This window comes from Tympanuchus pallidicinctus, unplaced genomic scaffold (assembly GCF_026119805.1).
Source record: "Tympanuchus pallidicinctus isolate F22 unplaced genomic scaffold, pur_lepc_1.0 scaffold18, whole genome shotgun sequence".
In the NCBI taxonomy this organism is placed as follows: domain Eukaryota; kingdom Metazoa; phylum Chordata; class Aves; order Galliformes; family Phasianidae; genus Tympanuchus; species Tympanuchus pallidicinctus.
In genome coordinates this window covers 3449841-3470872 of record NW_026294699.1, presented here as the reverse complement: position 1 = coordinate 3470872, position 21032 = coordinate 3449841, and the positions used below count along the sequence as shown (strand labels likewise).

The 21032-nt window shown below is 41.4% G+C and overlaps 1 protein-coding gene across 1 annotated transcript; it reads left to right on the top strand.

Annotated features, from left to right (window-relative positions):
* The first annotated feature begins 1588 nt into the window (after positions 1-1588).
* On the top strand, positions 1589-20145 carry IL20RB (interleukin 20 receptor subunit beta). Its single transcript, XM_052680358.1, has 8 exons — positions 1589-1639; positions 9150-9225; positions 12492-12627; positions 13361-13551; positions 17012-17136; positions 18035-18185; positions 18627-18772; positions 19424-20145. Exons 1-8 carry the CDS (start codon positions 1589-1591, stop codon positions 19547-19549), a joined length of 1002 nt encoding a protein of 333 aa, XP_052536318.1. The 3' UTR covers positions 19550-20145.
* Positions 20146-21032: the final 887 nt, after the last annotated feature.

The window sequence follows — 21032 nt, the reverse complement described above, 5'->3', positions numbered from 1 at the left end:
GCTGTTGCGCCGACTGCCTCAGTCCTACTCGGAGCTCAGGGCGCCGCCAGGCATGGCGGGTGCCGTTCCTGGACGCGGGGCACGAGGGCCGGCGCGCAGCCGTCCGGAGCGTTCCCTCGCGCCCTGCCGCTGTCACCACAGAGCCAGACTCGGCACCGCCCTCTGCTCCCTGGGAGGAGCCGCAGCCGCCACGAGGCTTCCCCTCGGCCTGCTCCGATCTGGGCCGAACAAACCCGGGGATCTGTGACGATCCTTCCTCTTCCTGACCTTTCACAGCCCTCCTCTGGGCCCTTACTCGTGGTTTTGTTTTACACAGCGGTGCCCAAAACCACATACAGCGATCGAGGTGAGGATGCACCAGCGCAGTGGAGTGGGACAACAGCACTGAAAGCATTCGCATTATTCCTGTCATTCCTTTCACTTGTTTCATCACAGCCTCTCCAGCACTTCTGTACATCTCAAAGAAGAAATTTACTAATGGAAACACAAACTCACAAAAATAAAGAAAAAAAATCGTTCTGAACAGATTATGTGGAGTTACAACCTGCAATTGCAGAGGCTGAAGTCTGTGCAATATCAGCGACAGTTGCTCTCCTGCCTTCTATTCCTGTTCTTCACCTACAGCTCAGTAACAGTTTTTCAGTGAAGGCTTTGAAAACATGAACACTGCTGGATATTTCAAGTGTGTAAATCAGTGCACGAACTGCTGTGAGTTCAAGCTGAAAAAAAAAAACATCTGGAACTTCAAATAACACATAATTGCAAATACGAGTGCTAGGATTGTGATGGATTACACTGATTGTTTATCTCCTAAGTAGAATGACTTCAGGTTTACTGACACAGAAGCTTTCCACAATCTCTAAGTCTTCCACTGACATTTATCCAGAAGTGCCAGAAGACAATCAGGAATAGAACCAAAACAGAAATGATAACCATTGCTGGCATCTCACACATACCAGCAGCTCACCCTCGCTCTGCAATAGTCAGCAAACATCTCCACATATCTTGGGAAATCAGCAATGCCCTTGAATATGGGTAATATTGACAGGCTGACTTCCAAGCCCAAAATTTCACTTTAGTTCAGATCAGAAATAAACTTTCTCTTTATGTAACACTCAAAGGAACACAGCTTGGTAGCAGTTCCACAGAAAACACCATCATACGGCCTATCCAGCAACTCTTGGTTTGCACCAATTAGAAACAAAAACGCCATGCCAGAAGCCCTATAGAAACAGTGGCACTCCATCAGTGGAACATGCCATCAGGTATTACTGAGCTCATAAACACTCCCACAGTTTCTGTGACAGAGTTTCAAGACAAAATTCCACACAGGGCAATACACCCCAACAGTTTCGCCAAGCATGGAAAGAGTTCTTTTATGTCCTGCTTACAAAGGTGCCAAATAGGTTCTGACTGGGTCTTGGCAATACCAGGCAAAGCACTCCCAGGCAGTCTAATAGTCATAGACAGAAAGAAGCACTGCACTCACCCATCTGGTGATGGGGATCTCTGCCACACAGCATTTCCCCAGGAAGCAGCAGAGGTCCATCGGATGCTCTCCTCTCTGTGGCTGGCCCTTATACGAGCCATGGGGGGCTATAACCTGGACCTCCCCCTTCATGTCACCTGGGAAGCACAGGTGCAAACCACCTGCCTCTGCTCCCTGGGCCAGTCACACTGCTTCACCAGCTGCTCGATCAGCCCTTCCAGCTATCACCTAATACTTCACCTACATTGCATGACATGATTTTTGATCAATTACATAGTTAAATTCAAACACACAGGCAGTTTTCTGTTATAAATTCACAATAGCATTGAAAATCTAGGATCCCTTTTCTATTGGCACAACACTATGAAGGCCAACCAAGAGGCACACCACTTCTGTTGAGTAAGCTATGAACTGCATTAACATCAGGAAAGATACTTTACAAGCATTTGGATAAAAATAACAGCTACAGAATAAAATTACCTTGACAAGTCAAATTCCAGTTCCAGCCTCAGTTGGAAATCTGTCCCATGTTCTCCTGTTTATTTCCAGCAAAAGGCCATCTCAAAGAACCTTCAAGCTATACAGTTAATTAGAGTTCAATCCACCTGGCAATCCATTGGTTCTCTGATACAACCATACAGGTTCTGGGACCAAGGGAGGCTCTTTCTGCAGGTCTCCAAACTTTCAGTGGCTCACACAGTACAATATGAAGACAAGACATTGAACTCAAGCCCTCTCAGGATACACAATTAACTAGGTACTGAAAGAAGCTCTAAAACATTTAGAAGAAGAAAAGCAGCAACGTGACCAACATCACTGCAGAGACACAAACAGGTGAATCACATAACTAATTAGAGTATCAGCAGTTCCCAAGGAAAAAAAAGTGGAGTAGTTGGATTAGGACTAAGCAGTGATTGTGCACAGACACTCTGAACAACCCTAGTAGATGGGAACAACGGCTGACTGTCCTGAGCAGGAATAAATGAAATCCAAAGAAATTATTTGGATCATTGACATTTCCCATCTAAAAAAAATCAAACCAGAAATCTAGTCTATTCACATCAATTGAGTCATGTTGTAAAGGAGAAAAAAGTCAAAATCAAACCAATAAGATATTTCTTACTGGCACGTGATCCATGTCCACTGCATGTACAGAATAGCTACTAAAAAGCCCTCAGGATGAAAACACAAACACACTGAGTACTAATGAGGAATTTTACAATCTGCCATTATTTAAATGTCAGTGTAGCATGCATGCCAATATGGGAAGAGGTAGAATGAAGGGTCAGCAACACCAGGAAACAATAATCTAATGGATAATAATTTTTATATGAAGCAAATATTATTTTAAAACATTTCCTCAAGTCAATGACTGTTTAACTCTGCCCAGAGTCAGACTGCAGATCAGATAATTCTTCTTTGCTGCAACAGTAAACCACCGGATGGTATTGCCAGATATTTGCTTATCATGACAACTGTGACACAAACACCAGCAAGAATTAGGACAATGCAGAGATTCCCTAGTCTTTCTAATAACCATCATTCATTCTGTAGTTTGAACTTGTGTAGAAACACTATTCCTCTATTTTATAAGGTGCTGGAGAGGCCTACAAATGGAATTTGCCTTATTTGTGCCACGTGCCAGAGCACTATTTGATCAGGAACAATGTCCTACATCAGCTCTATTGCCTCCTGTCTACACTGAGGTTGGTAATTAAGCCTAGCAGGCCTTTTTGTTCTGATGGATAGTAATATTAATAATCTTTTTTGTTTCTGTCTTCACCCCTGTGTTGGGACATAGTTTATTTTCTTCATAGTAGCTCGTTTGATGCTATGCTTTGGACAAGCAATGAAAATAGTTCTGGTAACACACCAGTGTTTAAGTTGTTGATATCTTCACCCAAATACCTTACTCTTTCAAAATATTCTCTTCCTGCTCTGTTGTGTTTGTCCCTTCGGCTTTTACCAACTTTTATTTATTTGCTGAGGAATCCTTTTCACAATGTGAATTACTTTCCCCTATCTAGGCATGCTATCAGTATGTACTCACAGAACTGAAAGCCTAACTAAGACTGAAAATTCTTCTTCCTCTTCTTCCCAAAACAAGATTTCAATGTGATTCTTTAGAAGAATCAGAAGATTTTTTTTCCATTTATAATTCCATTTTCTCTTTATACTCAGAAATATATTTTTAAGAAAAATATTGTTTCCACTGCAACTTATTTTCTACTGTTTTGAAATACTACTGATCTATAATGCAACAGAAAATGAAGCTTAAAATGAATAGCGTGTCTAAATGAAACACTGAAACACTTAATCTTCATTTTTTTTCATATCAGTGGGAATGCGTTTTTCCTTTACTTTTTGCACAGAGTGAAATGTCAGTGAAAGTGACTTTTTAAACCAGCTCTAATTGTAACTCACTACATGGCACTTGCATTTAAAGCGTCTTGAAATTTCTGAAAGCTCCTACGGGGAAGTTTTATACACTTTGTTTGGTGCAGTCATCAAAATTGCATGAAATCATTCATCAAAGAGGAGAAAGAAAACAACAACAACAACAAAAACCACCAAGGAAGTGAAAACAGATCCATGATGTTTAGTAACTTTAGTCAACTCGGCTGACTAATAAAGACACGAGCAGGGCATATGGAACTTCTTTCCCTCGGGTTCCTGTTTATTGATGGGACAAAATATAGGAGCCCTGCAGCAAAATTATCCTGACTTAAATGATCTCAATCTGTTCTCTATTGATTTTTCTTACATAGCAGTAAGTTTTGATTAACTTTAGTAATAGCAGTGACTGCTTCAGAATGTCTTGAATTGATCAGACATAAGGATTTCCTATTAAGCAGAAATTAAAGACATATTTCTTCCAGTATCACAATTAAGAAGTGCCTCCTTCTTTGCAAAGGTATAAATGGAAAAAACTCAATGCTCCACTACCCATTTTGTTGACTTGGAAGGTCATTAGGACATGTGTTCCAAATGGGTGATCTAAACACAGTGGTCATTTTGTCTGTGTCAACATATTCACAGCAGTGTCCTTCATAGGTTGCATGGCTCATCTTGTTACAGGTACCAGAAGTTACCACACTTGCAGGAAGTGGAAACTACAAAAAACACTATCAAGAACCCAACACAACAAACCAAAGAATCAAACTAGAAACATACAGGGAAGGCTTTGAGAATAAAAGGTACCACAGGTACCTAATGCTTCAGTGCTACATTATTGTGTCAAATAAGCATCTTCAAAAAGCATTCTGTCAGTCTGATATGCATCAAACTATCTAATTGGAAATATTTTACCTCCTTGGAATTGTAGATTTTTGCAGATGCTGCAAATCTGCACTTTTTCTGGAGAAAATAGGGAGTTTTAACATCTTAAGTTCAAAAGGATTATGTACTTTCCAGTACAGCAGAACTACATAAAGGTACAAGATTACATTGCTAATATAAAAACATGTGAAGTCACCAAATAAAAAAAAGATCAATTGCCTCAGTGAGCATACATCTAAATTTTAAGAACCCTCCTTATATGTAAAAATGTTTGTTTGACCTTTTTTTTTTCCTTGTATCTTGTATCAAATTAAGCATATTAACACAGGAAAAAAAAGTGCCATTTGACTGGTTGCATTAGCCAGAAATATTACTGTTTGGTCCACATTCCTGCATTTCCAAACTGATGGCTGCTTATTAGAGCCAGTAACGTTCTTTTTTTTATTTTTTATAATTATTTTTCAATATTTAATCAGAACTTTTAGCCATAATCATATATTTCTCACTAAAGCCAGATGACCCATGAGCAGAATCCAACCCTTAAAAGAAATGTCTATTAAAAATAGAACAAATAATAATTCTCTTACTTGGGCTTCATGGCTGCATTTGTTTCATTCTGGCCTTTAAAAATCCCCAGAAAAATGTAATATAGTCTTTGTGAAAGCAGTGCAAAGAGATACCAAACAGCTTGCAAAATCAAATTTCTTAATGCTGATAATTAAGAATCTGTTTGGTTAAGCATGGAAGAGATGAGAACACAATTTCTTCTTCCCTGTCTCCAAGAATCCTCCTAATAACTTCCACTGCTTCTCTCTAAAATCAGATATGAAGACCAGTGCACACAGAGAACAACTTCAGTACTAACATTGCCTTAGGTTCCAGTTAAAGGCCAGAGTGATAAGATCCCTCTTACATGAGTGATCATGGTTGTTTCCCATTTTAAACCTCTATGACTGAAGAAACAGAATTCATCCTGTCTTGCAACTTCTCAGAACAGTTAACAAAAAAAAACTAAACAATTAAAACAACAACAACAACAACACCACAATAACTTCTTCCTGTTTTTTCGTTCTGTAGGTGCTTGCTGCTCTTACCTATATTTATTCTCATATTTTTTCTCTATGATGGATAGCAAAAGCGGAAGCAAAAGGTACTCCTGGGGCAGGACACAACACTTCAAAAAATAAATAAAATAAAATAAAATAAAAATTATGCACAACACCCATTTAGATGTGTATGATTATATAGAAGTTCATTTGTACCACAGGAGATCCTGTAGCTTACAGTTTTTGCATCGCAGAAGATACTTACTCTTGCTCTCCCCATATTTTATTATGGAAGGTGTATCATCACTATTAAACTTTAATTCCCCCAAAGCAGTGCATTAATAGATTCATAAACTTTAACACCTTCAGCTTTGTGCCACCTTCACTATATATTGAACACAATTGTTAAGGAGCAGTTCCATACTTTTCTGCACATCTTTTTAATAACGAGGAGATTTCAGAAATATTTCAAAAGCACAGTCATTTTGGTACCTATATTTTCCCTAATTTTAAATGTCTGTCATGTTGAAAATTGAGTTTTATGGCTTTAAACGTAAAAACAAAGAACGCAGACCCCCTTGCTCTCACAGTTCATTCTTCTCAAACTATTTTTCTAATCATACATGGAACTTCTAATGTACTCGTTATTTGCTGCTTTCCCCCGAAGCCTGCTTTCAAGTTCACAAATAATTATTTGTTTTTATGATTTTTCATGATTTAAAAGTCATCTTAATGATGGGAGACATTTGCCATTAAGGACCATTCCACTATTGCGAATGCTGTAAATACTTCTAAGAGGCAGGTACTTGTTATAAGAATCCCCTACACTTCTTGTTCATGCTAAGGCATTGGGAAGAGGAAATAAGATGTCTTATCAAGAAGCTAATTAACATGATGGCACATAATTAAGGAAGGAGACTTTAAAAAAATAGGAAAAGGAAATTAATTTACTGGAGCTTGTTGAAAGAAAAGAGATGAAGACAGAAGAGTAAGATAGAAAGGGGAATAAGGAGCCTGCTTCCACTAGAAAATCAATTCAAGAGCTAATATTGCAGAAGAACTAAATGCAGGCTTCATCTGTGACATGGACTCCCAATATATGCAATATTTAGGTACTTCACAGTGGGAACACTGATTGGCCCTGAAGGCTTTTTCATGTTACATCATCATAGGCAGGGAATTGCCTGCTCTTGTGTAGATGTGAATCAAATATCATTATCAACAGGGTAGAACAACACAAAAGGACTTTTTTTTTTTTCACATGCTGGACAAAGTGGTTTAGAATCACTTAGAATCTGGTGGGATTTTGGTATCTTTAAGCAAATCACTCAACAATCTTAACATTAAAGCATATCACCATAGGCAAAACCTGGAGAACTGGATCCAGGTCTTCCTCTCTTTGCAGATCAGTCTAGATGTGGCAATGCAGAGAGTTGACTCAGTCATCCTGCTGTGCAGATAAACATGATCATAAACAAAAGGCCAAACCAACCAACCAACCAAACTTCTTGAATGCAAAAGCAAAACCCATTGATACAAAGGTTTAACCAAATGCACATGGTACCTTAGCAGCAATTACCATGCATTCAGATGTATGAAAAGCAAGCAAGTTCTTGTTTTTACAGAATTGAGTGAGCAGCTTTAAAGTTCAAGGCTGTAACACATGCAATAGCACATACTACACATGCCACTCCTACTACTTACTTAGAAAATAGAACAAAGGGGAATGAATAAGACAACTGTTTAGAATTGTGTTTTGCATTACAGATGAGCTGCCATGAAAGCAAGCAGCAGCATTTATAACAGGGGGAATAGATTCTCCCAAAAGAAAAATCAGCGTTAGAAATCATGTCAGAATTACTACTGGTCTTTCCTTCTACAGAAGCAAGCAGGGGGAAATCAGAGATTATCAGGAGAGCTTCCAAACTTGCTTTTATCATTTGCTATAGACACAGACTACAAGTAACAGACTGTTTATAAGTAAAGCATTAATTCGGTGTATGATGTATGAAATTTGGCTCCTGCTGCCTAGAATTGGTTCAATACTCAACAACAGCTGGCTGACACTGAGAGAAAAAAACATATCTGAGATAGCAGCAGAGAGGGGTTGAATTAATTTTCAAAATCTCTGCATTTTATTTAGCTTCTGCTGCCATCTACAGAAGCCATCGCTGATCTGCACCAAGGGCAGGTACAGCAGGGAGAGCAAGATAAACCTTCAGCCCAGTGACAAGCTGAGCTAGAAAGAACAGGGGTACTTCAGCTAACAGTCACTGAAGGACCTGAGGAGCTCACTTTGTAGATAGCATCTCTCTCTCAGTTAGGGCCCAAAAATTCATTCACAGCTACCTCTCTGCTGTGTAAATGAGTTCACTCATCTGCATAGCACACAGATAAAAGCACAAACCTCATCAGTCTGTATAGATCAACACAGCAGTGGAGCTGCCTGTGAAGTGATGAAAGTTTTAATTTCTCTTGGTCACATTGGTACGTGGGTAACCAGTACCTTGATTCAGTTTCTAATTTCTCCACTTGGTCGTTTTGTGAACAGATGAGCACTACACAGGATTTATTTTGAATCTTGTCCTCAACGGCCTTTTGTCACCTAAATGACAAATCACAGAAATATTTTCCATTTACATTTGTAATGACACCCTTTGTGAAATATTTTCTCATCAGATTGTGATATAACCAAGATGTGAGTAGCATTCCCCTTATTTTTACATCGTATCAGCCTTGAGGACATAAAACCTCTGGCTGAAATGGAACACAGTGAGCACTGGAAGATGGGAAATCCTTGGGATTTCTGCACCAAATAACACCGTCCTCAGCACAGCCCAAGGCAGCTGCCTTCCAGATACCATTGGAAGATAAAGCAGAGAACAAAACTCCTTCCTGCCAGCCCACAGGTTGTGCAAAGCCTACAGCCGTACCTCACTGTGGGAAGCACTGGGAAACTTTCCAGGTGCTTGAAAGCATCTGGATCTACCCAGGTTGAGCCTGTACAGCTGTATAAACTATAGAGAAATATCCAATTAATCCCATCTCCTCCTCCTCACGTGAGATTTAATGCATATAATCATAAAGTGAAACAGTGCTGTGCTGTCTAGGTGAGTGGTTGCAGGGACCTGTAAAGAAATGCTGGCACCCAATTACCTGCCCCTCCCTTGACTACACCCCACAAACCGTGCACGTGTGTCTTCAGCATGGGCTCAGGCAGGCAGGGAAGCAGTGTCTGCAATAGTCCCCAGTTCACCATGTCTGGGGCAGGCACGGCTCTCCATTCAGAAAGGGAAAATTCTGTGCTGCACACCTGGGTGTGAATATGGGAAAAGGCAACAGGCACGAGCAAAATGCCACTAAAACTCATCTGCTTCATCCTCTGCATTCTGATTGCACCTGATCTCACAGGTAAACCTCTGAAAAAGCTTCAGTTAACAGAAGCCAAATTACCAAGGGGTTGTGAGGAACTAACAGTCTTTCGTCCTTCTGTTAAACCTGTCTGTGCAAAGCAACGCAGCATGCAGTCAGGTGATCCTGAATGTTAATTACTAGAAGAAGTAAAAGAAAAAGACAGTCCATATATTTTGCATTCTACAAGGCGATTCTGTAATGTAAGGGCAAGTTTCACTCTGAAGGAAATTGACATGTTAATACTGTACTTGCCTCTGCTTTTTGCTGTTCCGTGAGAAGCTGTACTTGCAAGTCCTCTTTAACTGCTATTATCTACTGTATCTATATATAACACAATGCCTGTAGTGTGAACGCAGGGTCAGGGAGTTAGAAAGTTTTAATTACTGGCTCAATTATGTTCACTGAGAATCTCCTTTGCCCTGGAAGATGGTTGTGCATTTTTCAGTTTCCTTCTCCAAGTAGATGCTTGTCTCCAAGCACATCACCTAGATATGCCTGGTCTCCTGATTACACTTCAGTGCTCTTGCAATGGTCAGTCCTCCAGAAAGGAAGCACAGCTGATGCAGGTGTGCTCAGATTTTGCTCAGTGCTGTCTTTGAAAACTTCTTTCTTTGCTCCTGAATTCAAGTTCTCTGCCAGAAGAAGTAATTTTACAGCTTGCTCGGCCAGCAGAACACTTTGGATCATTAGTTATAACTCTTAGTTTCTTAACATGGAAAAACACTACCTCAGTTCCACGTGGTGTGTTCTCTGCAGTTTTATTCTGTGGAATAAGGAGGATTGTGACAAACATATATATTTTTAAAAGCTGAGCAACTATTCTTCAAAAAATCCATTTTAATTTTTACTGCTCTTTTTTGCGTCTGTAGTGTCAGCCAGCCATGCCCAGGCTGGTACCCATGTGCACATTGTGAGAGGCAGTGAGGGGGAAAGGTAGAATAACTTCACACTGTGTCTCCTGTTCCATTGGCCTCAGAGTAAAACATGAAGACTCAAGTGTCCTAATGTATTTTTTGAGCAAAGAACTCTCTCATTAAAAAAAAAAAAAAAAAGAAAGAAAAAAAGATAAAAAGAAAGAAGAGTGTCAAAATCTACTGCAGAGCAAAGGAAATTTGTCAGCATTATTTAAGGCATTTTAAAATGAAAATCAAGAAAGATAAATGGATAAATGTACTGGACTCCAGAGTGAAACTGCTTTCTTTTAACCATAGATTCCCTAAGTTGAGCATAAAAGGAGAAAAATGTTAAAAATGAAGAAAATGGAGAAAATCATCGCCACTGTAAATGGAAATCAGTTCTTCATACAACAAACAGAATATACTACTGATAGGGTAGTAGGCAAAAATGATATTTACAGAGCAATATGGAAATGTCTTCCATGGCATGACTGGGGATGGGTGTCCAAAAGTACCCTGGCTTGAAAGACTGTAGCCTGCCTTTTCCTATAAAGCTTTTGTGTTTGCTATTGCTATTCGCAATTTTTTTATTGCTTTCCTCCCACTTTTAAACATATTTGTTTGCTGGCTTGACTGTGCCACTAGAAGAACAATCACAGATTTTGTCAACAGAGTAGAAAGACAGTGTAGTAAGCTAAGTGCAGTCAGGAAATCAAGATTGGTCTCGATTAGACAAAAAAGAGTTTGTTTAAGGGCCATCAAAAGGCAAATATCCCAATTCAGAACTATTCTCTCCTTTCAAAATTCTTTCTATACAATATAGTAAGAAGAAATTCCGTATCTCTGAACACAATAGATTATATATCCCCAGTGCAAACCACCTCTGTTCAGACCTGGAACATCATACTGTGTGCGTGAGTCATATGGAAAAACTGGTGCCTGGTCATGTAATTAAAGTCTGTTATGTAATTCGCACCTCGATGCTGCAACTACAGAAATTCACATGGGAACCAAGAGTACAAGGAATAGCAGTAGCAAACAGCCTAAGTGTCAAGAAGCACAGAGAATTGAACAAGAGACCAAATGAATCTCTGAGCTGCAAAGTGAAAGGCAATAAAGACATTAAAAAAAAAAAAAAATCTGTTTTTTTTGTTGTTGTTGTTGTAGATGAAAAGTGTCTTGACAATAATACAGAGCCCCAACCAGACAGAAGTGACAGAACTGCTGATATAGCAGACAGCAAGTCTTTCGCTATCTGAATGCCAAGGAAAAAATCATCTCATCCCAGAGATCTCTGTCATTCGGTTTAAAGAAAGGCCAAGCATTATGTCAAATTCAAATGACATCTTGCAAAGTATCACTTCATAAGCTACGAATATGGGGGATATTATAAGGGGAAAAAATGTGTTTTTGCAGTGCTTTAAAAGAATAATCACCACAAAAATGTTGCTGATGGACTTGTCAACTTGGTTTTGATCTTGGGTAGAACAACTGACATTAACTGGTTAGCTTTATAATCACAGCTTTAAAAAGCACCTGTTTTTGGAAGTTATATTAAATTTTAAAAATAAGAATTAAAAGAAAAAATAAAAAGAGAAAGATTTATAAGGGAAACAATTTTCTTGGGACTGGAAAACAGCAGAGCAGAGCTATGACCATTCTTATCATGTTGTGAAGGGTGTACTCACGGGGAAGCCTTCCTCTTGTGCTCCTGTCCAAATTCTGCTAAGGATTTTACATTAAGATGAAAAGGATAAGTGAAAGGATAAGATCTATAAACTGTGTTGTAGGCATCATCCCAAACTCAGGCTTTACTGATCTTTAGGAGAAACATTTTAACTCCATTAGTCCTTTAAATAAGTTTATCCAAGAAATTAATGAGGGAATTTGATTACAGCCTACAAGTACTTACATTATTAGAATCCCAAAACATGAAAAAATCTGTTCCAAAGCCAGAATTGTCAAATGACCAGTCCAGCCAAGCTTGGAAATAAATTGTACATTTCTAACCACGATGGGAATTGTTCATTGGAACAGACTGTGGAGCATAACAGAGTATCAGTTATTTGGCTTCATTAAAATAAATTGGATAGCTTTCTAAAAGCTTTGCCTTTTCTCACTACTTTATATATTTAAAACCTCTGAAATAACAAAAAGACACGCTTTGCCTTTCTGTGAGCAGAGGCAGCTAAGTGTTCTGTCTGCTCTTTAGTTGTCATTCTTCTTTGTAAAATACCTACAAACACTTCAGTGACAGTGTCAAAATGCAGAGTTTTGCTGATGCAAAGCACAGTTTTACACAATTCTTTTACTTTTTTTTTCTAGCACGTTCATATACATTTCTTTTCTTTGTTTCATTTTTGCTAGGACTTTTAGGTGAAGATGCGCCGCTGCCAGCGCCTCAGAACATCTCTATTCTTTCTACCAACATGAAACATTTCTTGATGTGGAGCCCTGTGACCTTCCAGGGAGAAACTGTGAGATACTCTGTTGAGTTTCAGGGGTAACTTCTGGTTTCTGTTTTTAGTTATGTTTTTTTCCTTCTTTGCTCTTTGAACACCAATTACAATCCCACACCGCTTGGATTTCTTGAATACTGTTCATCTCACAAGTGTAGGAGAAGTTTGATGCTCCAGTACTGTTAATAGTGAGTAGGAAGAACACTCAGGTTTGGTCTGAGATTTCTTACAGACCAGGCCTTATCAACTGCTGGTTGTAAAGAGATAGCTGCATAATCCAAGGCATGCACTAACTTCATGTATGCAAACTGCCTCTGTCTAAAGAATTAGGAAGATTAGCAAAAGTTTATTTAGAAAAGGAAGGAGAAAAGGCTTGAATTTTTTTCAGTGTTATTCCTTTAAACATATTACATATATCTATTTTTCTTCAGAAAACATACGAGATTCTGATTGATCTCAAGCTGTGACTTATGTCATAGTTTGGCCTTTGAAATCTGATTCACTGGAGATAATCAAGTGACTGGGCAACATCTGTGGCATCAACTCTGGGATGCTATTCCCCATGATGCTTTTGGCTGATGAACAAGCTAACTCCAGGAGAATTTCTCTAGATAAAATCTAAAATACATTCGTACTGGTTTCATAAACTCCCAGTAATCCAACCCATTGTATCCTAGAACTGGTCTTGGAAAGAACTAGCAAGCAGCCTTAGCCCATAGGGGATGTGACAAGGGTACCTCCTGTCAGAATGCTGCCTGTTTGCTTTCTTTTCCCCAGGGAATATGAACGAGAGTACGCTAACGAGAGCTGGATCCCCATCTGTGAGTGTTCCCTCATCACAGTCACTGTATGTAATATCACAGAGGATATCTCAGCCACCGTGGCCTATAACCTGCGAGTAAGGGCAGATAATGGTGCTCAAAGATCAGAGTGGGGCACCCTGAAAGGTTTCTTCATTCGAAATACAAGTAAGTCCTGACATTGACATTAAACTGCACCAGTTACATTCATTTCTTGATGTCTGATAATAAGAGTGGACTCTCGTGCATGTCTGTGTATTGTACATGTGAATTGAAGCCTGCACAGAGCGCATCCTACTTCTCAACTCTTCTCATGCTGAGTTGGGATGTTTCAACCTTAGACAGCCACACCGTGGTCTTGGATATCAGTCCCTCCATAGGCAGAGCAATATTTACCAGGGCTTGAATTTCAAGGGCTTCAAAGAAAGCTAAGAAGACTCTAGGCATTCCTCATAGCAGACTGACCAGTCCTACTGCTGATTTCAAGGAGTACTGATCAAGTGGGGTTGTTGTCAATGCTCTATCTAATCCATTTAGCCTAGTCATTTTTAGGGTCCAGAACCTGATCCTAGAGAAGCAGGTGCTCTAGAAAACACCCATGTCATCTGTCTGCTTTGAGCTGCTCTGGAAATCCAGCTCTCTTCAAGACACGATTGTTTCCAACCATGCTGTCAGATAAAGCCGTCTGTCTGAAGCCAGAGCTGACCTTAAATGTTCATGGATCACTGGAAGTTACTGCCTCATGAGTGAGCAGCCCTCACCCACAGAGAGCACTTAGTAAAAGCAGCCCCTCAGCAATACCACATGAAACACTGAGCGTGTCTGTTGGCATAGCATTGATTTCTAGGTGGTGCTTTGGGTGACAAATCTTTCCCTTTTCCAGGAGCTGTTAGCACAGAATTGAGTGCAGACCATGCTGTCGAGCAGAGACAGAGGAAGGATATTCCTTAGCTTAACTCTCTTTACAGACAAGAACAGCAACTTTCTCACTTTCCTTGTTATCCCTTTTCCCAAGCAGATCTCAGAACGGAGCAGTCTTTTTATCAGGGGATAAATTACGATTTTGACACAGCAGCTACAACTGGCATCAGATCTTTCCTAGTTATCATGAAATAAGATACTAATGTGCCAGAGATTGCATTTATCCTGAGATTCGAACTGTTCATGCACTGGTAGTTATACAGCTTCCTTCTTCAGTTCAATCAAAAACTCCCCATCGAACATATTTAAAAGCTAGCTAATATAATTGGAAAATCTGTTCTTTTGTCACGCCCTGACTGATAGAGTGGATTATCTCACAAGTGTTCGGGAAGGATGATAATCAGGCTTCTGAGGGTTTCTACAGCTTTGATCATAACGCAACAGACCCCAATCATTCAAGGACCTTACAGTCTTCCACAGCAAAATTATCAGGCCCACAGCAGATTATTAGACGTAAATTGTTTCAAACAATTCAGGATTTCAGACCCCATTGGTCTGCTCCTGACTGGAGCATCTTGCCTTTCTGTAAGCAGCTCTGCCTCATCAGCTCCTGCCAGCTATTTCATTGCTGAAGGATTCATGGCAGACCATGGATAACCTTGTAAACTCCAGAATTTTTCGTTCACCAAACTGCTGGAGCCAGCAGCATCTCCTAAGATTTGAACTGCGGCTTTGGGCAGTTCCCTTTCTGGTCACCAAAAGGCAGTTGGTATGCTGCACATCTGTTTATCAGCATCCAAGCTCCCTCCAGCTCCTCACCAGCTTTGTTCCACAACCTGTTTCTTTCATCTGGCATCTTTATTACCTCTGCTGCAGTCTGATATCAAGTCTAGAACCAGCACTGAGGAAGACATAGCACAACTAGGTACTTCCTTTCCTATGATTTTGATCCTCTTTCTTTGAGAACAGGCCACCTAGAGTCTACTTGGCTTTAGGCTTAGGCAACCTTGGCACCTAGTTGCCAGGTGGGATCTCAGGCAGTTACAGTCTGTGGGTCCTGTTAAGACTCATTTTCAGCTAGAGCCCATCTATGTGGTCAGAGCTATCTCTGAACTCAGGAAGGAAAGATCCCACACTGCTGTGACCAATCTGGCCATGTTCAGTTGGTGGTAGCTCTCCTCAGTACCCAGAGGTCACCTCACATAGCAAGTACACTTTGCATTTACATTTAAGTGTTTCCATTGAGAGAACCCACTTGCCCTTTCACATTCACAGTAAAGAATAAAGATAGCCTGTATCAAGATCTATTTGCAGGATCTCCAGAGTGACCAGCTGGAATTCCGTTCACACCTTTTTTAAGGGATAAGCCATCACAGAGGCTTCCCAGTACTGTGAAGTAGTTGACAGCTTGGTCCTGTGTCTTAGAGACCCCTGGGCAATCCTCTTGCTAAGCTGTGGAACTAACAGTGTAGTTGATTTTAGTTCTTCATTTATCACAGTTCTGATAGTTAGTTGGTATCCAGGCCCCCAGCGCAAGAGATAAATGTTAAACAATTGTGTTTGGTTAGTATTTGTGTCATACAATATTTATCTGTTAATATCCAATATTATTTTTAACCTCTGAATGGTGTCAGGTTTTTTTTTTCTTGAGGCGTCATCATGTTAAGCATACTGTCAGCTTTCAATTTAAAAGTACAAAGTAGTTTTCTAAGCCTCACTTTTGTGGCACATTCATCATAAACATATTTTGATTTCATATTTTCATATTGTTCAGTATCAACAGCAATTCACTTTGTGCAAGAGCAAATTCTATTAAGAACATCTCTTCTGTATGTTCTGTATGCTCTACTTCCTTTCTTGAAAGCAAGAGGGCTGAAACCAATTTCAGTACAACAGAGTGGTAAGGAATGGCATAGGTAAGTAGTACAAATATGATCTTTGTATTCCCTTGATTCCAAATTCATGAACGTACAGTGCATAGTTTCATCCATGCTTGACTGATTCTGACTGTTCCTCACAGCAGAGTCCCAGACCAAACCAAGCTTTGAATATGAAAGTAAGCATTAAGCACATCACCAACAGATTTACTTGCTACAAAAACATGTCACAGCAGGACATCAGCACACCCAAGTCCTTCTAAAAGCGTACAGATACTGGATCATAATGAAGATTCATGTGAACAGACTGAATTAATCCTAGGGCTTTATTTGCTTTCTCTTCCACCTTTGAATAACTGCCAAATTTCACATGAAGGAGCAGTGGTTTCACAGCTCCTGTTCTGTGCACTAGCACTAAGCTAATGCCCAAAAGCAGAACTGACCTGGTGTGGTGTCTCAACTTCTGGTTGCCCAGCTGGTTCTGCTGCTGATCACATGGGACCCTCAGGCCAGATGCTTCATCCACTGGAGAAAATTCAAAACCTTTCAAGTCCGTGCTAGTCAGCTATTGCCAAATTCCCATTCAGAATGCCAGTCACAGACCTCCTCCTGCTCAAAATCTGCTGCAAAATCTAGACAAGCTGGGAAGCAGGGCAGAGAGATTTCTCCTCCATCAAAGAAACCAGCTATTGTTCCAGATAATTGTTAGTGTGCTCATGATGGCAGCTGGAGGACAGCCATGGCAGGAGCCTCTTGTTTTCCTAGGCCCAGGCAGACTTTTTTGAAGATTTACTTCTGATGTGATAACAGTGCTCTCCCTCCTTTGGCAGCTCTTCTGACACCACCTCTGATGAAGGCCATAGCAGATGGGTATCATCTACTCGTGGAGCTAGAAGACATGGGACCTGCCTTTCAGTTCTGTGTTCTCTACTGGGAGAAGGGCCAGGAGAGCAGGGTGAGTTTACCCTTGGATTTTGGCATGAAGACAGAGCCCATGTGTCTTAGAGCAAAAGCATAAAAACACTTCCCAGGCACTGTTTTTCAAGTTCAAGCTGCTGCTGCAAGGCTGAAGCACCTGTCTGGTGTCAGTGTGTGCCATACTCCTCTGCGCTGCAGGCTGGTGCTTTACTGCTCCAGCTTAATGGAACAGTTGGCTTAATGGGCTTTTGAAATTGATTTCCTTCCTTTTTGGAAATCCAACTAAATGAGATGAACCTCGTCCTATAGGCTCGTGTCTGATTTCCTTTCACAAATGAAATGCTAACTGTTTAATATATAAGATCTTAATGACCTAAGCATTAATTCCAAACTTCATAATAGTTTTTACCAACTGAACTGTCACATACACCAGGTTTACTGGTCAGTAAACTAGAGAGAGATATTGGTTCATCTGCTGTTTGAAGTTGCAGAAGTGCGTTACGGTTGCACACCTCAAGTTTATTTGCTCCTTACTAGCCCAGTTCCTCTCTGTACTCCAGAGTCACAGCACAACTCTTTCACTCCTATCACACTAGAACAGGCAGGATATTGGCATCCATATTGGCATCCCCAGAATAACTCAGACCCCACATCAGAGAGAGTAGGTCATGGGCTAGTGCTGTGGCTGAACACCATCAATAAGCTCACGGCTCTTTCCTTGCACCCCCTCCTACCTTTCCTGGCATGTATGATCTGCACTTCCCTGTGCTCCTTTTTATTGTCTCTTCCTATTCACACAGTCCTCTCTGACACCACCTGCTCCTGTTATTCTTCTCTTTTCCCCCAGCAAAGTCTGGGCTAGCACATTAGAACTCCTGCTGTCATTTAGGTCCCTGCCCAACATTCTGGTGTTCTCTTTCCTGGGCCTACGGCAGATGCAACAGAAGATGGTGAAGGAGATCAGCTCCACCATTCATCTGGCCACCATGGAGGCAGCAACTGAATACTGCGTAAAAGCCCAGACATACGTTGAGACAATCAACAGGAGCAGCAGCTTCAGCCAACCACAGTGCGTGAGGGCACAAGGTAACAGCCAGCCTTCCTGCATCTTCCAGTCCTGTAGTCATGCCCACTAGGATATGGATATCCCAGCAGCACTTCTTTGGTTTGCAGCCAGCATCTCAAGATCAGGCTGGAGTAGGCTCTGAACAAGCTGACAAGCTGCAGATGTCCCTGTTCATTGCAGAGGAGTAGGACTAGATGACATTTAAGGTCTCTTTCAACTCAAACAACTGTACGATTCTGTGATCTAAGATTACCTGTCTTGTTTGTAAATGTGCCACCCATGTGTGCTCCAAGGAAAATCTGGAGTGCAGCCCCCTGCAGTGGCATAGATATCCCTCTGTAGAGTGTGGTGACAAAAAAATCTCACCACAGCAGACTGGAAGGGCAGCCAGAGGGCTGAGTCTGCACTGAGTAACTCATGTTCTCACAGGCTAAGAATTTTGTTGCTTCTCTTGTCTTCAGGCAGCAGATCCACGTGGCCCATCAGTGTCCTTATGTCCTTTGCTGGCTTTGCTGTGGCTGCCTTGACCCTGTCTTTCCTTGTCTGGAAAACAAGGAAAATCTTCCAGGATTTCTGCTGCCCCATTGCTGTCCTGCCAGACACACTGGTAACATTTTCACTTTGTTTTTAGTGCACTGGATATTCACTGAATTGTGGGGCAGGCAGAAAACACAGACAAATACATAGGAAGGCTTGCTTATTGTACTGTAATGGAAGAGCTGGTATTTAGGGAAAAGAGCAAGCAAACCTTTCAACATAGCTTCGTAAATTGGCAGCAAAGAGTTCATGTGAGCAGGCAGCTGTATTGTAGGATCAGGCAGCCCATATGGGGTGGCTGCATTGCTGCCACTGCCTAGAGCACTAGTGAACAGAGACGGTGCTCCTGCTGCTTGTGGGGAAGCAGCTTGGGAAGCACAGGCTGACCAGCTGCTCCTCAAACAAAACAGCTGTGTCATTGGCAACACAGCTCCATGTCCTCTGGCACCAGCAATGAGCTCTTAATTCCTTGGTGAGGAGCAACCAGTAATTAAAACACCCTCTTGTCTTCCTCATACAGAAGGAGTATATTTAAGTCTGTAGCTTAAATGCATTGTCTGTCTTAAGTGAGAATGTAAGGCAGCACCTTTTGTGGTCCTGGTCTGAGCCCCAGGTCTCTGTCTGGTTGCAGCAGGCAGGATGAGAGGAGACCTGTGGGGGAGAGGCCGAAGTAAGAGTGCAGGCTCATCAGTCTGAGAGAATGAATGAATTTGCCTTACAGAAAGTGCCAGAGCCCCCCAGCCAACTGATACTTTGCAGGAGGGAAGAAGCTGAGCAATGTGATCTGATGGTGCAGGTGATCCCCTCAGAAGAGGTTCTTTGCCTGTGGATTCAGGAAACACTTTAAGCATCCTACTAAAAAAAAATAAATAAAAACCAAAAAACTTCTGCAGACCAAACAGAATGTGCTTCAGTGTCTTCCGAGTGCCAACAAGTAACTCTGTTCTTTATGCCAAATCTGCTGCAAGGAAGTCTCTGTATGAACACATGGCTGGCTCTCATCTCTTCCTAACTTCATTCATCCACTGAAAAGCTGGAAAGGACCCCAGGTGACAACTGCCAGTTTCTGTACTTCTCCTTCATATCCATACCCATGAGCAGACATGGGTTAACTCGTGTTTCCTTCACAGTCACATTGATGGTCCCAAGGCAAAGCCCACACTTAAGCCACCAGCATTTCACCAGCACAATGTATGTAGAGCTCAGACGCTGAGTCCCAAACCACTTCACTGTCAGTAATTTTGCCTCAGATTTATTTTTTTTAAATAAAAGAAATGAATCTGCCAGTAAGAGTTCCTTGCATGGTTAACACAGCTGAAATGAACAGAGGTAAAATGCTGTCAGAGCTGCAGGCCCCGGACATGAAATAAAAATTTGTTCCATGTGACAGATAGCAATGCATGATGCCATAGAGGAAAAAGGTTGTTAAGGATGAGATGTTTAAGTGGGAGGTGACTGGAGCTGAAATAGCAGGGGAAAGAAAGGGGGAAAGAAACAGAAAGAAGAATAGAAAGATATGTAGATCATGCAGTCAGGGCCATCTGAGATGCATGCTAGGCAGCCCCATGGTTCAGCTACAGCTGAAGCAGGCTACTGACTGCATCGTGAACAGCAAACCTGATTCTGCGGCCAGGAAGGCTGGAGGGAAATCAACAGGAATGGTTATATAGAGGGGAAATATCAGGAAGAATGCGTGAAGCATCCCAGCATGACCACATCACAGCCCGTTTTAGACCTGATGACACCATTTTGTTCCAGATAGCTTATTATCATTTCTGCCTTCAGGAAGGAAATCTAAAAAGAGAAGTCCTGCTACAGAGAAATAAGATATAGTTCTTTTGCATATACTGCAGCGATGGCTGTTGCTGCAAGGATAAGTCATTTAACACCTGCTCAGCAGAGACTTATGCTGGGAGGGCACGGGAAAGCTTTGATCTGAAGAGCTGCTTTTAAAACTACCGGCGGAACTAATGGAACACAGCAGAGCTTTTCCTCACAGAAAGCGCCTGGACTTTCATTCTTGCAAAGTCAGCTGAGGCCGCCAGGTGGTAGCAAAGCACCGCGAGGGCAGCAGAACCGACGGAGCAGAGCTGTGCGCTCCCCCGCCGAGGCAGCCCCTTCCGACCCCCCCCCCCCCGCAGCCCGGCTGGCATCTCGCTCCGAGCCGCACCGTCGCTTGCTTCTTTCCTGTCTTACCAGCTTCTGTCTGGACAACGCAAGAATCTAGTCACTAGGAGTTCAGTAACCATTAGTTTGGCTCTGATGGGTTTGTAGCAGAATATAGGGTAAGAAAATCTGCGCAAGCCTGAGCACTGGCTAAGCGTGGATGC

Coding starts and splice junctions, on each gene's coding strand:
- IL20RB (XM_052680358.1), top strand. CDS start 1,589: ATGGGGGGCTATAACCTGGACCTCCCCCTTCATGTCACCTGGGAAGCA. Junction 9,226..12,491: donor GATTGCACCTGATCTCACAG/GTAAACCTCTGA, acceptor CATTTTTGCTAG/GACTTTTAGGTGAAGATGCG. Junction 18,186..18,626: donor ACAGTGCGTGAGGGCACAAG/GTAACAGCCAGC, acceptor TCTTGTCTTCAG/GCAGCAGATCCACGTGGCCC.